This window comes from Bombus terrestris, chromosome 15 (genome assembly GCF_910591885.1).
Source record: "Bombus terrestris chromosome 15, iyBomTerr1.2, whole genome shotgun sequence".
Classification (NCBI taxonomy): Eukaryota; Metazoa; Arthropoda; class Insecta; order Hymenoptera; family Apidae; genus Bombus; species Bombus terrestris.
The window spans coordinates 8,861,407-8,875,758 of NC_063283.1; the positions used below are offsets into that span (position 1 = coordinate 8,861,407).

Below are 14,352 nucleotides of genomic sequence, written 5' to 3' on the forward strand. Positions count from 1 at the left end.
CCAAAATTTATACAATGACATTAATCCACGAAGAAAAAGGAATTCTTAACGCACGGAATTCCAACTCGTTCGAAGGTCCCAAAGCAAGACAACTTTCTTGAAAACCCACGAAAATCAAGAAAATATGTACGAACGAGGCAAATTGTCGCTAGAGAAGGTGTAGTATCATCCTCTTTCAGAAATGAATCACGAATCGTTCCACCCATGGACTGCCATCGATTCGATTCTAATCGTGTTCCGCCGCTCGAACGAGCGTCTGAACGAAAGATCGACGCGCTTCTTTACGACTCCGTGGTTTACGAGCTCGGTCAATTCCAGCGTATTCGCCTCACGATCCAACCGCACGTCATCGAATGATCGTGGGCAAGTGTTAACGAGACTAGAAGTCGATTTTACGACCGCCTGCAAAGGAGAACGAGCCGGTTCTTTTGCGCGCTGAAAAGTTAGCAGCGCCAGATGGTCGAAGTTGATTGAATAAACTAGGAGAAATCAGGGGATGGAAATGGATTCTGCCTGATTGATCGCAAAGCGATTGGACGATTCCAAGTGAATTTTCAATGAAATAAAGTCTATCGGTGATGCTACTGATTTATAATCGAGATTGTCAAGTATTATAATCGAGAACTAACAAAATACAAGAAGTAACGTAGAATAATATGCCGTGATATGAAAGGGAAGTTTTCTACATTTAAATTTTGTTCGATACAAGTTTACAGTCATCGGCTCTCACGTAAAACGTCTTCAAAACTGTCATAAACTTTATTGCTTCTTCCTTTATAGCAATATTCTATCCTTAGTATAGAGTGTGAAATAAAAGTAAGAACGAAAGCAAGATATAAGATAGGAAAATAAAAAATTGTACCAGACGTTTCTGAAAAGGAGAGTGCAATATAAATCAAAGATTAAGAAAGCAAAGAAATAATATGGAAATAAAAATGAATTTGGCCGCGAAATTAATTTTTCGAGGATAAATTGAAACTCTTTAAGAGAGACGCGAGAGTTCACTTGTAGTACGAGCAAAAAATGTTTAATGAAAATGTTTTCCATCTCTGCCCCTACGGGTTTTCCTTTTCCTTGGTTCGCGCTGGTTTTATTAAAATATTACGTGCGAAGCATTTTCTTGAACGTAGAAATTAAATGGCCTCGGCATCGTTAGCCACCGAATATTTAAACAGACGTGTATGAAAAACGAAACAGGTTATTAGAAGGTAACGACACTAACAGAACATTCGTTCTTAGAAATTAGGATGATCCAATCTGGCTCGCTAACAGAGAAAAAAGAGATATTCGTTCGAGAAAATAGAAACTGGAATATTAAGATCCCTGACACACCTTAAAATCATCCACCATTCTTAAATAGCCTCTTCCATAACACAAACGCTTTACTTCCATCCTCGTGCGCAACTCAAAGAAGCGAAAACGAAGAAAAAGGAGAAACCGACTCGCCTACCCGCGTATAACGACTTTTCTTAAACGAACTAAGCGAACGAAATTATGAAATTCATTAAACTACCCAAACAATGTCTACGACCTATAAAAACTTTTAAATTAACTATAACGCGATAAAGTGGAGTTGCTAAAGGAATTCGATATGCAGTATGTCGTGTTGGTGTCTGTCGACGACTACTAGAAATATATATAACTATGAATATTTCTAGAGTAGAAAAAGATAGAGAAAATATATTTGCTAACACGATTATTGTAAAAAAAAAAAAAAAAAATTAATAACACGAGTCTCCGTATCGTTATAGGAAGATACATTGTTTTGTTGTAATGAGAGGAAATGACCCAATCAAAGAGGAAGAAAAAACGATACAAGGCCGATAATACGGATCACGACGTCCAGAGCAGACAGGGTGGTAAAAAATAAACTTCGAGATCTAGCGAGATTGTACGAAGTAGCTCGTTGCCCGACGTAATAACTCGCATCGACCGTGTCAACCGGCGAGCGTCCAAATAGCTGCCAATACGGTGACTGGTTCGTTAAAAAAATAGAGAACGATTTTCTATCGCTAAATGGGGTCTATCAGACGTCGATTACTCGCGAGTTAACGTATACCAAATTGCTAGCGAAGACATTGCTAGAATAATAGACAAGCGAGCGTGTAAGAAAAGATTTCGTTTCAAACATTTCACCCAATATACAGTTTCCGGACATACAGCGATGATTTACGTTCATGATGAAAGTTTGATCGAAAGATTTTCTTCGGGCAATTAAGAACTAATTAAACAGCCTTGAGATTATGTTGCTTGGTCGCAGCTTTCCAAACGCGACGTTCGTCAGTATTACTTTGAACGAAACGTTTTTTCCTATTGGGATAGTCCAAAGTTAATTAAAGGCTCACGAATATCTTTCTCCTTTACCTAATAGAAAGCTAATCAAGAAGTTGTAATATTTTTTTCGTCCTTTTTCCTCTCGGTATCTTCGAGTTAATTGAAGATCTTTTAATATCACTCTCCTCGAATCTCAACTTCTTAAACGTTTCCAATTTGATTTCGCCTTCAATTTTCCTTTTTCTCTTGCAAGATTTTTTATATTCCTAGCATAGCAATTGTATCAGAGCTAACCTGATTTACCATTTCTCAACGTGATTCGAAAGAATTATTTAGTACGAAATTCTGCTGGATTAGTTGGACGTTAAAGTAATTCTTCTTCGCGAAACACGATCGTCGAGTATTGATCGGTTCGGTTTCCAACCGATTCCTATAAAGATTCTAAAGTATTACAAGAAATTACAAGAATAAGAGGTTTCCATCGGCAGACCCGAACGTATTTTTTCGTACGAAGCAATTATCTGCTTTATCAACTTCAGAGGATTATCGAACTCGGCCACGATAATTTCCTATCCACTGGTTGCACTGTTTTTTAATCACACAGCCCATTGGACAGATAAAGCAGCCTTCGACAAAGAAAAGCAGTATCGAAGCTTGTAAAGGAACAGAAGGATATGGAAAAAGGAAGGCGAGGAACATAATCGCCCATTAAGTTTGATCGCTGTACACCTGAAATTTCGTCCTTGCGTCTTGAAATTTCGTGATCGCGAAATATATTGAAATAAATCAAAATGAAATAGACGAACAACGAACAATTTCCTGAAACGAAGTTTGTTTATTCAAGATTTTACAATTGAACGTGTCACGCGATTCTAAGCTTAAAAGCATTTTACAATAGAAAACTATTTCAAGTGCGAAAGGAGACTCTCCTAAAATTTTCTCCGTTTCATGAGACGGAAATTAGTTATTTCTGAAGAATTCTCTACCAGATAATACAAAGCTCTATTATCGCAAACAATGTGATTCGCGTGTACTCGATTTCCAATATCGTTTACAATTTCAATTCCAGAAAATCTTTATGGTTGCTGTTATATTATCCTTAAATCTCCTTTATCCTTTAGTACTAGACTGCCCATTCTCCTCTGTACTTTTTACCCACCAAGCTTTCCTGCGCTTCGCTTTCCTTGGCCGCGGCGATTCCACGTGGAAACTTTATTAGTCCTCTTCCCTTAAACACGAACCGGCGATAAAGGCCGCCTGTGAGCGAAATATCCTGGTGTTTCATAAAGCTGGCATCGTACCGGTTTGTCCAGGTAGGCGGGTCACTGTTTCCGTAATGAATGAGCACAGGCACCGGTCGGTATGCCTGGAGAAAAACGAAACAGAGAAGGGAAACGCGAACGAATCCCTGGACGATCGATATTCGATTAATTGGATTTAGCTAGGCGCACTGACGATTTCTCTTTCGTTTTTTTTTTTTTTTTTTTTTTTTACCTCTTCGTTTTTCCCCTCTGTTTTTTAATTCGCCCTTTTTCATGGCGTTTTTCTGCTGTTATTCGTCGACGTACGATTGCATCGCGCGGAGCTACGTTTCACTCTCGGTTTTTGATCCTCGGGCGCGCAGATAATATGCCGAAGCGAGCGAGTGATTGCTACGGAGGATGTTCGAGCACAGTCAGCGGGATTTGTTTTTCGGGGGATTCGATCGCGAGAATCAAATTGGATGGAGATGGCGTTCTGATTTCCTGCGGATTCTTCCAAGAGGTGTGGTTTTTCTGTGTTTTCGGATTAGAGGCTGGAGACGTGATAGCGAATGATCGCGCTATCCGAATCTCCGTGAATATTTTGTCGAGGCAATGGGACAAGAGTTGTACTACCTTCCTTAATCAAACTCTTCGATTTCGCGTATTTGGTATCGCGAATCCGTTGATTTTCCATGAGAAACTAACAAAGATTAATTTACCTATTAGTCACGATAGTTTTCAGAAACTTCTTCGGAACTTTTCTACGAACGTTTTCCGTGAAATTTCGTGCAAATCAAAGTTCGAAACTTCGGTAGAAAAAAACGGAAATAGGAAAGGAAAGGAAAGGAAAGAAGAAGAAGAGCAATAAAAGGAAAATATTTATCCGAAAAGAGAAATATTAAAACTACACTCTACGAAGAATATTCTCCATATGCTGTGAAATTACAGCGCATCGATCGACGAAAGTGGCAGCCTTCCATCGTAATGGAACGCGACAGAGCGTGCTAGATAGAAATCATCTTCGTAACGATTCGATCGGGTTTCGACCTGTGTATAATGTTACGCGATTCACGCACGATCGCGTCGTAATTTTGCCAGTAATAACGTTGGTAGTAATGCTTGTTTGTATGTAAACGATTCCCGACCGGTGGAATAATTATTAACAGACAGTATTCGGAGCCGTGTATTTTAAATAGTTATGCAATTCGAATTGGTTTCGGCCATCCTACAGCGGCCAGCAATAGACTACCATCACACGTAATTCGACCAGTAAACACGAATCCTGCGCGATTCTTTCTGACGAAGTGGATGGCTAGTGTGAAATAACGATTCTGAGGTGGTTTATTGAACGTGTCGGTTGGTTTATTAAAGAGAGGAGTGATAAAACGATAATAGTCAATTATAATAAAATCACTTTACGTACAAGTACAGAGTAATCGTCGCTCACTCAATGCTACTATTCCACCCTCTAACTGTTCAACTATACGATTCGTTAAAGTATTCGACTAAATGTCCGTCTTAGATAGCATGTTCGTCTATTTGTATCGACAGGCGTTATTATAAAAAGTTCAAGTGTAACTCCAGTTGACGATTACAAATAACGACGATAATATTTTGTCCTGAGTTCGTTTACCTTTGAACGTAGCAGACCAAAACAACGTTGGTATTCTAAGGCACAATAATATTCAATCAAATCTTTCATTGACTGATGTGCCGCTACAGTTGTTCTTCTACTTTTTAAGGATCTACGTCTTTAAAGAATTTGTCAAAAGTTGTAGGTAAAAATGGTATGAAAGATACGTAGGATCTACTTTGGTGTCTGATAAAATAAACAAAGTATATACATATCAGGTCTGTAGATATGAAAGCGGTATTAGCCTATAGATGGCCTTAGCTGATAATGTAGTTATCACTAAATTGCGTCGTCGATGCCAAAAGTCTTTGTTGACATCTCACAAACATTTTCGACTCAGAACAATACAAGTTTCATACAACAGCATAGTTTGTAATAGCGTTGAACATGTCGAATTTTGTGCCTGGAAACTATGATTTGCGAACAGCATTGATTTTCTGTTACCATTTGAAGAAAACTGCTGCAGAATCGCATCGAATGCTTGTCGAAACTTACGGTGAGCATGCTCTTGGTAAATCACAGTGCTTTGAGTGGTTTAAAAAATTCAGAAGTGGCAATTTTGACGTGAGGAACGAAGAAGGTGGAACGTGGAACGTGATCTATTATGAGCTGTTAAAACCTGGCGAAACCGTTAATACTGAGCGCTACCGACAACAAATGATCGATTTGAATCAAGCTTTGCGTGAAAAACGACCAGAATATCAAAAAAAGCAACACAAAGTAATTTTGCTTCATGATAATGCACCATCACATACAGCAAAACCGGTCAAGGAAACGATTGAAGCGTTCAGTTGGGAAATACTTTCGCTGGCGGCTTATTCACCAGACTTGGCTCCGTACGATTACTATTTATTTGCATCGATGGGACACGTACTTTCTGACCAGCACTTCATTTCTTACGAAAATGTACGAAAATGGCTCGATGACTGGTTTGCCTCAAAAGAGCGACAGTTTTTTTGGCGTGGCATCCACCAATTGCCAGACAGGTGGGAAAAATGTATAGCTAGCGATGGGCAATACTTCGAATAAAATATTTTTAATCATTTTCATACAATAAACGAGTATTTTCTATACAAAAATTCCGGTTTCATATTTACATACCCGGTATATTCCTTCCATCATTGATAGGGAAGTAACCAAAGAAGTAATTAAATAGGAGACTTTGACCGGCTGACAGTAGATTCGGTTTACATGTAGTCAGACATTAAGCAGAGATCGAAGTATACGTAATGTCTACGATAAACTCTTGTTTATATCGTCTCTTCTAGTGGTTTCTTGAACAATACTTAATGGAAAGGCAAGAATATTTATGAGACACAGAATAAATAAACGGCAAAGTAATGGTTGAGCGAGGAGTAAGTTGTGGAAAATGCACGATGTCAAATTAACTTGTTGCAATATTTTTATTGCTTTTAAAATCATTTTTAAATATTCAATGGCAACGCTGATGGAAGCAAAAGACCGCAACGCGAAAGATTCATGAGAATATAACAACATAATACACGTGCGGGTAAACAAGAAGAATTTCGAGAAATTCTATTTAAATCTTTTATCGTCGAACGTTTCCACAGCGAATCATAACTAGGATTCTATATCTAGCACAAACAGAAAATGTAAACAAACAAATCCAGAACAAAAACAAACAAGTGGAGAATATATACGAACAAGCAAATCAAACATGTTTATGTACAAACTGTAAATATAAAGAAATCTTTTTTGTTTTGTTGGATAACATATTTGCAATTTTAATCCCACCACAATATACATCTATCAAAACCACGTACATAGTAGAAACGTTATTGAATATCTATTTGAAAAAGCGATTCAATTTTTCTGTAATAAGAGAAGTTAGTAAAAATGAAAAAGGAGCTTTTCCAAAATAAAAGTTTCATTTGAATTATATCGAGTATATAAATAGAGAAGGTCTTTACCGCCAAACTTCTGTATCAAATACAGCAAAAAAATAGAAATAAAATTTTTCATAAATCGATCGGATCAATTAATTTATATTTTTATTTACGTACATCCGTTATTGTACATATTTTAATACAAGAGATACGGAAACTTCAATCAGTACATATCGATGGATAAAATAAGCAAAATGTCTAGGAGAATGTATCACCTAAACCCGTATACGTCACAGACGACCAATTAAAATTATTAAGTGACCAACAAAATTAAAAAAAAGAAAGAAAGATACAAATTTCGATATTAACACGGAGCATACAGAATAGAAAAAATTGCATCACGCAAAATTATTTAGAACGCAAATCTCAAGACTAAAAAGAAGCAAAATGTATTATTTAAAGAGATTTCAATCGGCAATTCCAGAGATTGCCTCCATTATTGCTACGTTATCCAAAACAAGAGCGGCTAATTCGCTTGCTTGCGAACTGGCACGCTGCTCCACTGCTGGCTGTTACTTTTCTTCTTGTTCCTTGAAAATTTAATCGTCGCGACCGCACCGTCTCTAATGCGATTCCCTTCGCCCACATTGCCTCACACCCGGCGTTGCAAAATCTTCCCAAGACAAACTACGACGTAAAAACGGTCCGACAACAACACGGTTTCGTGCCAGATCACTTTTTGTGCTAGACCAGAGACAGTTTCCTCTACGTCTGTACGAATCTAGGATATTGAAATATCGAAAAACCGTCATTTCATCGCGACAGAAATAGTAAATATGTAAATATTTAAATTAATAAATCAATATAGGCAGTAGAAAAATATTTGCGATGAAAAATGGTGTACGAATAAATATACGGGGTGGTTGGTAACTGGTGGTACAAGCGGAAAGGGGGTGATTCTAAAAATGGAAGTCGAAAATATAGAATATATTTTACCACCACACGCACCTAACGAAAGTATCATGTCCGCATATTCCCGATTGCTGTATATAGACATGATGGTAGACTAATAGGTACTAATAGTGGATAACGATAAAAGTCGGATAGTAAGTTAATAGGTAGGAAAATACTTCGGTCACATTGGAAGTGTTTATCAACATAACGTCAATTAAGACAACGATCTACAGTGAGATCCGTTATAACGAGACGTGATAAAGTGCACGCGTACCGAGCGAAAATTCAAAGTCGATTTTCTCGAAAACAAAGCCTCAAACGAAAAATTTTTATTCTATATTTTCGACTTCTTTTTTCGCGTAGAATCACTCCCTTTCCGCTTGTACCACCAGTTACCAACAACCCTGTATATGTCGGGTTCACATGATTAGGGTTAGGGACGTGAAACAAATCTTAGTTTGGATTAGACATTGTTGTTATGCAATAGAGAAGATATTGACTAGTGCAAATATGATTATTACAGAATTTGACAACCGTGGTAGTTAGATACTCGAGATGCTAATGACAATAATCCGTGGTCAACGGGATAACAAAATGCGTTTTCTTCCAAAGTCCAAGCTGTTCGTCTACGGTGCAAGTATTACTAAACTAACTCTTTGTTAAAACGTAGAATATTCACCGAGCGTAAAGACGCTATGTAACTCGCTAATGCGACCTCACGAGAGAATGACTTTCCGTCACGATGTGTTGCAGAGGAAAACTATATGGGGTGTGTCTAAGGACACGAGATTCTCGGATTCGTCGAGGAAAGCCTTCGTTCGGAAGGTGAGGAAAATTGACGTTGCTGTTAATTGGTCAATTTCTATGTTGGTGGTTACAGAAGGATGCTAGCCGCCCTTGAGGGAAAGTTGCTAGCGGAAAGCGTCGTTCGTGAGAAAAATAGATTTCCCCTATCTTCCCGTAGTTAGGACAAAGACTGTTTGTCTGTTTCAAGGACTTTAGTTAATTAAATCTTAAGATTTGTAACGGGTCCTCAGGCTAGCTGAACATGTACTGCGGAGATGCGTCGGCATCTGGTGATCGTCTTACCCGAAGAATAGGGTCTGCGTGTGGCGAGCCACGGGATAGAAACCGTTGGAATGTTTACTGTCGAGTGCCGCTACAACTATTTCTTTTTAAGGAGAGCTATACCATTACTCCATAGCTTTGCTAGACAAAATGTTCATCCCTTGATCGCGGCTACGTTCGGCGACTGTTTGTCGCCTCGAGCCCAAGCTCATTATCACAAATCTCGAACAAATACAATCGGATTGAATGATGACAATTGCTTAATTACGGCTATGGTAGAATCTAGATTAAAGTGTCAAGGAATTTTCCCAAAATTCCAAAGGGAACGCTCCGGTGTCCTTTAGGATATAACATATTTAATACGGTTAAATAAATATTTTTATTAATATGAATATTTATACGAATTTGTAGGTTATTAAATTCTAATCGTATATGAATTATGTATTTCGAATCGCATAGTGTCATGGAATGTTTTCAAAGCACGGGAAGTACGAACAAAATTCAACAAAACTTAAACAAAAATAGTATGCATAAATAACAACTATTATTTGCATTGCAAACGTTCTGAAAAAGGAAGAGCGAACAATGCCACTTTTGTCAAAATTTAACGGTGAAACGAGTACTTCATAAAAATGCAGCGACGAGTGAACAAGTACTAAATTAAAATGTAGAAAAGCAAGGAATGTTTCGACCGAACAATGGCAACAGAGTTTCAATAATCCAGACGTTTCCCTTTTTCCTTTAAACTTCCAAGGTTCCTCGTAAATTGAAGAAATATTGTGAACCCTTCCGCGCACAATGTAACCAGCCCAGCGTGCTGTAATTCGTATTCTTGAAACTTTCGATAATTCCATCGCAGAATGGAAAGAGAGACGAGGACAGGAGAGAGGAGAGACAGAGTGGCGTTTAAAAATTACACTATTCAGCCGACGAAAAGATTGAATCCATAACACAGTAAAAATTCACCAAGATCCTCTACTGATTTCGAAAGAAGCGGTTATTGGCTGAGCACTTTAAACGGAACATTCGAACGTTTTAACAAGTCCAACAGCGCAAGACATTTTATTTCGCCTCCGATTGACCCGTGGCTCCTAATTGGTCCTTCCTACCTAGCCCTGCTCCATTGTTTTAACTGGAACAACTGTTCAATTTACCGCGGTTTCGCCAATGAAGAATAAAATAAAAGAGGAGGAAAAAAAGAGAATGAAAGAAAACGACCTTATACCGAGAACAGAAGTGGGTGCGCCCTTTCGCAAATAATTTAGGATTAAGGCTTAAAAGTACGGAGCAAAGTTTACGGAAACAGGTTTCTGGCCGAGAGGACTTGGCAAAGGAACCGCGCCGGAAGTGGCAGACTCTACATTTTCACCGGAAATAACGAGCTGGACTACCTACGTGCCTCGACCACTTACTTCTTTGTCTTCTCTCTTCTTCACCCTGATGGGATATCTTTTTTCTTTTTTTTTTTTTTTTTTTTTTTTAGATCCTTTTTATTCGACTGTAATTAAGAAAGAGGACAGTGGAGAGGGTCGCGCGTGTGAAATCGTTTCGGTGAGCTTCTAATTGGAGAGGAAAACCTCTGGTTTCGGACGAGGGTGGCCGGTAACACGCTGACCTCCGATGGAACCGCGACAGAGTTTGATTAATACCACACGCTCCCGGAAGTCTGTGGCAAATGGATTTTCGATATTGCCGCGCGCTGCCAGTCCAAGGAATCTTCGAATTAATTCTTCCCTTGACACTCGACTATTTTCTGCTCAACCGACAAAATAATTATTGACGAAATAATATATCCATCAATTTACTTACGTTTTTCAATATCGACGTATTACGCAGTTTTTTAATTAAAAGAGCTACAGTGCACTCTGTATTTGGTCTCATCTCATATGAGAAATTTGATATACATAAAACCTTTATTTTCGATTTTTAAATCAACACGAGAGCATTTCGACGATATATCGAACGTATGAAAATGATACGAATATGTTGCATTTTTCGAATGAGCTTCCCATCGGTAGTTTTATTTATCGTGTAATTTGAACGGTATCCAGTGAGCAAAGCTGTTCGAACAATACGCCGATATTTCGTATCTTTTTGATATGCGGTAACCAAATATTGTGGATTCACTAATTTCTAGAAGAAACAAAAATACAGAATAACGGAGAAGAAACAGAACGGGAGTTCCAGTGTTCTTTTAAGCTTCGTAATTCGATCAAGGGTTTTCACATGTTTAAAGAAGAGCGAGATAAAAAATAGAATGTCTCTGTGATGGTATCTTAAACTTATATTCGCTAGGTACAAATCTGACGCATACAGAGAGTACACGTATTAAATGCCGAGACATTTCAGACATGCTTACCCCCGGGAAATCTAGCTTGCAATCTTGCGCTCCAACTGTAGCCAGATTATCGGAAATCTGACGTTCACGCGGGTTTACGATGTGCCAATCCCTATTGAATACCGTGAAACGCTTCAAGGTTCATAACAAGGGAATGCCGCGAACGATCCGGCTGCGATTTAAATGAAACTTTGTAGATGAGAAGAACAAGCAAAAATAAAAGATACGTATTTTCCCTTATCTACGGTAACTTAAGTTTAAACGGTGAAATTACTCTGAAAAGTTCAACCCCTTAAGAGCTTACTCGGGAAATTAACAGTTAGAGATAAAAAGAGTTTTTGTTAGCAAAAATTAAATATTTTCTAAGACGGTGGAGGAAAACGCGAGAATTAACGAAGAATTTTCGAAAATCTTCACGTTGATTCGAGAAGATACACAGAAAAAAGAAAGGAGTAGTATTTCTAACACTCTCTCGTAACAAGAATATCGTATCTACTTCTGGAATTACTAATATTCATTCACATTAATATCTATATCTCTATGCTCAAGTAAAAAGTGAAAACAAAAAAGAAACTACCTAGGATCGTCCTCAATTTTTTAATTACCAATTTTCATTTGCCGTTTTTAATAATGGTACGCTGAAATAAAAGAGCCATATGAAAAAAGAAACGAAAAGACAGATACATTACACGAAAGCACCTACCAATTTCCCTAATTACCAGTTTTCATCCGCCTCTTTATATCCAGAATCATAATCTCAAAAAATGAAAGAATAAAATCTAAAAGGACCAGATGAAAAGAGCAAAAATAGTTTCTCGAATTATTAAACTTCGTTCCTCTCTGTTAACCTACTTCTTCGATAAAATAGGAAATGGAGGAAAAAAGGACAACGTGTGATTTACTAAAAAAAATCTTTTTCGCTTTAATCTCTTACCTTTCTCTTGAATTTACAGGTAGCAGCAACTCGGCGAGCCCGAGCACGACCTGGACTACAGCGATGATGATGATTTTCACCCTGCCAGCGATCATGTATCTGATGTTCTCCTCGACGACGGTAACCATGACGCCTTACACCTCGTCGACGTCAACTCCTACCAGCAGGTAGCTCGTACGCGCCCGCAAGTACACCACTGCCACTGTTTGACCCGATTAAGAAACAGAAGAAAGAGGAAAATAAGAAAATAAAAAAACATCGTCCATGTAAAACCTAGTAGTCTAGGGCTTCCAGTTATGTATGTTACTATGTATGGAGTAGATAGCTTGAATAACAATTGATTTTTATTCACGAGTGGGCCTGTGTGTTAAGCGGGAGGTCGAGATGACGTAGAGAAGAATATCGAGCAAAAATATCGACGAGGAAAATACTCGCCCAGGTATAGTTTCTTTTCCTGGTCAGCACGCGTCTGTCCTATTTCAAGCTCATCTCTAAATAAATCGAGATCGTGACGCAGACGATTTTCAATTTTGTTGACTCGTGGCCATTTATTCATCGATTTTTCTCAAATTATACAATGTAAAAAAGAAAAAAAAATGAGGCAATAGTGATGGAAGGAGAAGAAGAAGAATACGCGGTGGCACGTGGCTGAATTTGATAAAAACAACATGGATCTGAGAAGACGTGGAGAAGTTTTGTTGTAACCTCCTGTATATGATACACGCCCCTGAGACACGCGTAAAAAGACGATCGTACTTTTCAAATCGATCGTTTTTATTCCGGCTTCTTCGTTGGTTTTCTACGGTATTTGTCGTTGATCCATATTTATTTGTTCATTTATTTATTTATTTAATTCTCATGGTGAAAGATCGTTTCGATCGGGTTGTACGCGTCATTCGTTTAGCAACCCCAGTGTTCACCAAGAGTGTCGAGGATATATAGATATATACATACAGGGGTAAATTAATATTAAATGAGTACGAATAACGTTAGCGCAGCGACGAACGGCGTTCTGCTCAATATCCGCTCCTTTTAAGATGTCTAACGAGGAACGCGACACCATAGGTACCGATTTGTAATCTGTACAAATTGTAATAAATTACCATACGAAGTACGATTCGATCACCGGTGTATTTTGTTTCTTCTCGTCCTTTCCTTTCTGTAGAAATGTAGCTGGAAGTTGAGGATTGTGGAACGAGAGATCGAGGTAAGTGTATACATTTATGCAGTAAAAATCTACAGTACAATGAAACATTATCGTTAGGAAAACATTGATTACGTATTTTCAAGCTACGAATACATGGTTTATATTCTCGTGGAATAACCAACACGATACTTATAGTAATGTAATAATACAGAAATAGTATCGTGTTCTGTATATCGTGTTATTTGTTATTATGTTCTGAATATTAGCGTAACCGTGTATAGCGTTGTAAAGAGGAAAGGAAACAATATTTACATATTTCTAATTAATATTTCCAAATCATCCGTAAATATTCGAGCATGGAATTTACCTTTAGGCCAGAGAAAGCCTCTCCGTGGAGCCGATCTCCGATCGTCGGGGAAACAGGTAACGAGAGCGTGAAACGAGCAACGAGAACGCCGTTATTAAATTCCTCGAGCCGGCGGCGTGCGAACTAACGATTATCGGTTTATGTAAATACCGCGAACAGGTACGTGCACGCGGCCGCACAGCGAATTAAACGATGAATCCAGTAAATTCGATTTAACGAGCCGATAAACCTCCCCACCGATCCGAAACTCTTTCGACGCAATTACGCTGGGCCAAACAGTCACGTTTCACCGACATAATTCATATTTTGCCGATGTATTTGGACGTCGAGCCTGGCCAACGCGAGTGCACTTCAACGTTTACGACCGGCCATTCCCTTAACAACCGTCCCTTCTTATTGGGCTGATCTTGACTTTAATCGCTTATAAACCCCGATTTCTCTTTTCGGAAATGGAAGAATGAGACTTTCAGCTAGCAGAAATCGATAATAATGCTGTAGAATGGTATATACGTATGTGTAGTAGAGAGTAGCTTACAGAGACATCTA

General features: G+C 38.4%; 1 protein-coding gene across 1 annotated transcript in view; it reads left to right on the forward strand.

Moving 5' to 3' along the window:
• Positions 1-13,414, forward strand: part of LOC100646518 — a 134,541-nt gene extending 121,127 nt beyond the window's left edge. The window contains exon 6 of the mRNA XM_003401296.4: positions 12,312-13,414. Within this exon, the coding sequence (XP_003401344.1) occupies positions 12,312-12,463 (152 nt within the window). The 3' untranslated portion in view covers positions 12,464-13,414. The remainder of the gene's footprint in view (positions 1-12,311) is intronic.
• Positions 13,415-14,352: the final 938 nt, after the last annotated feature.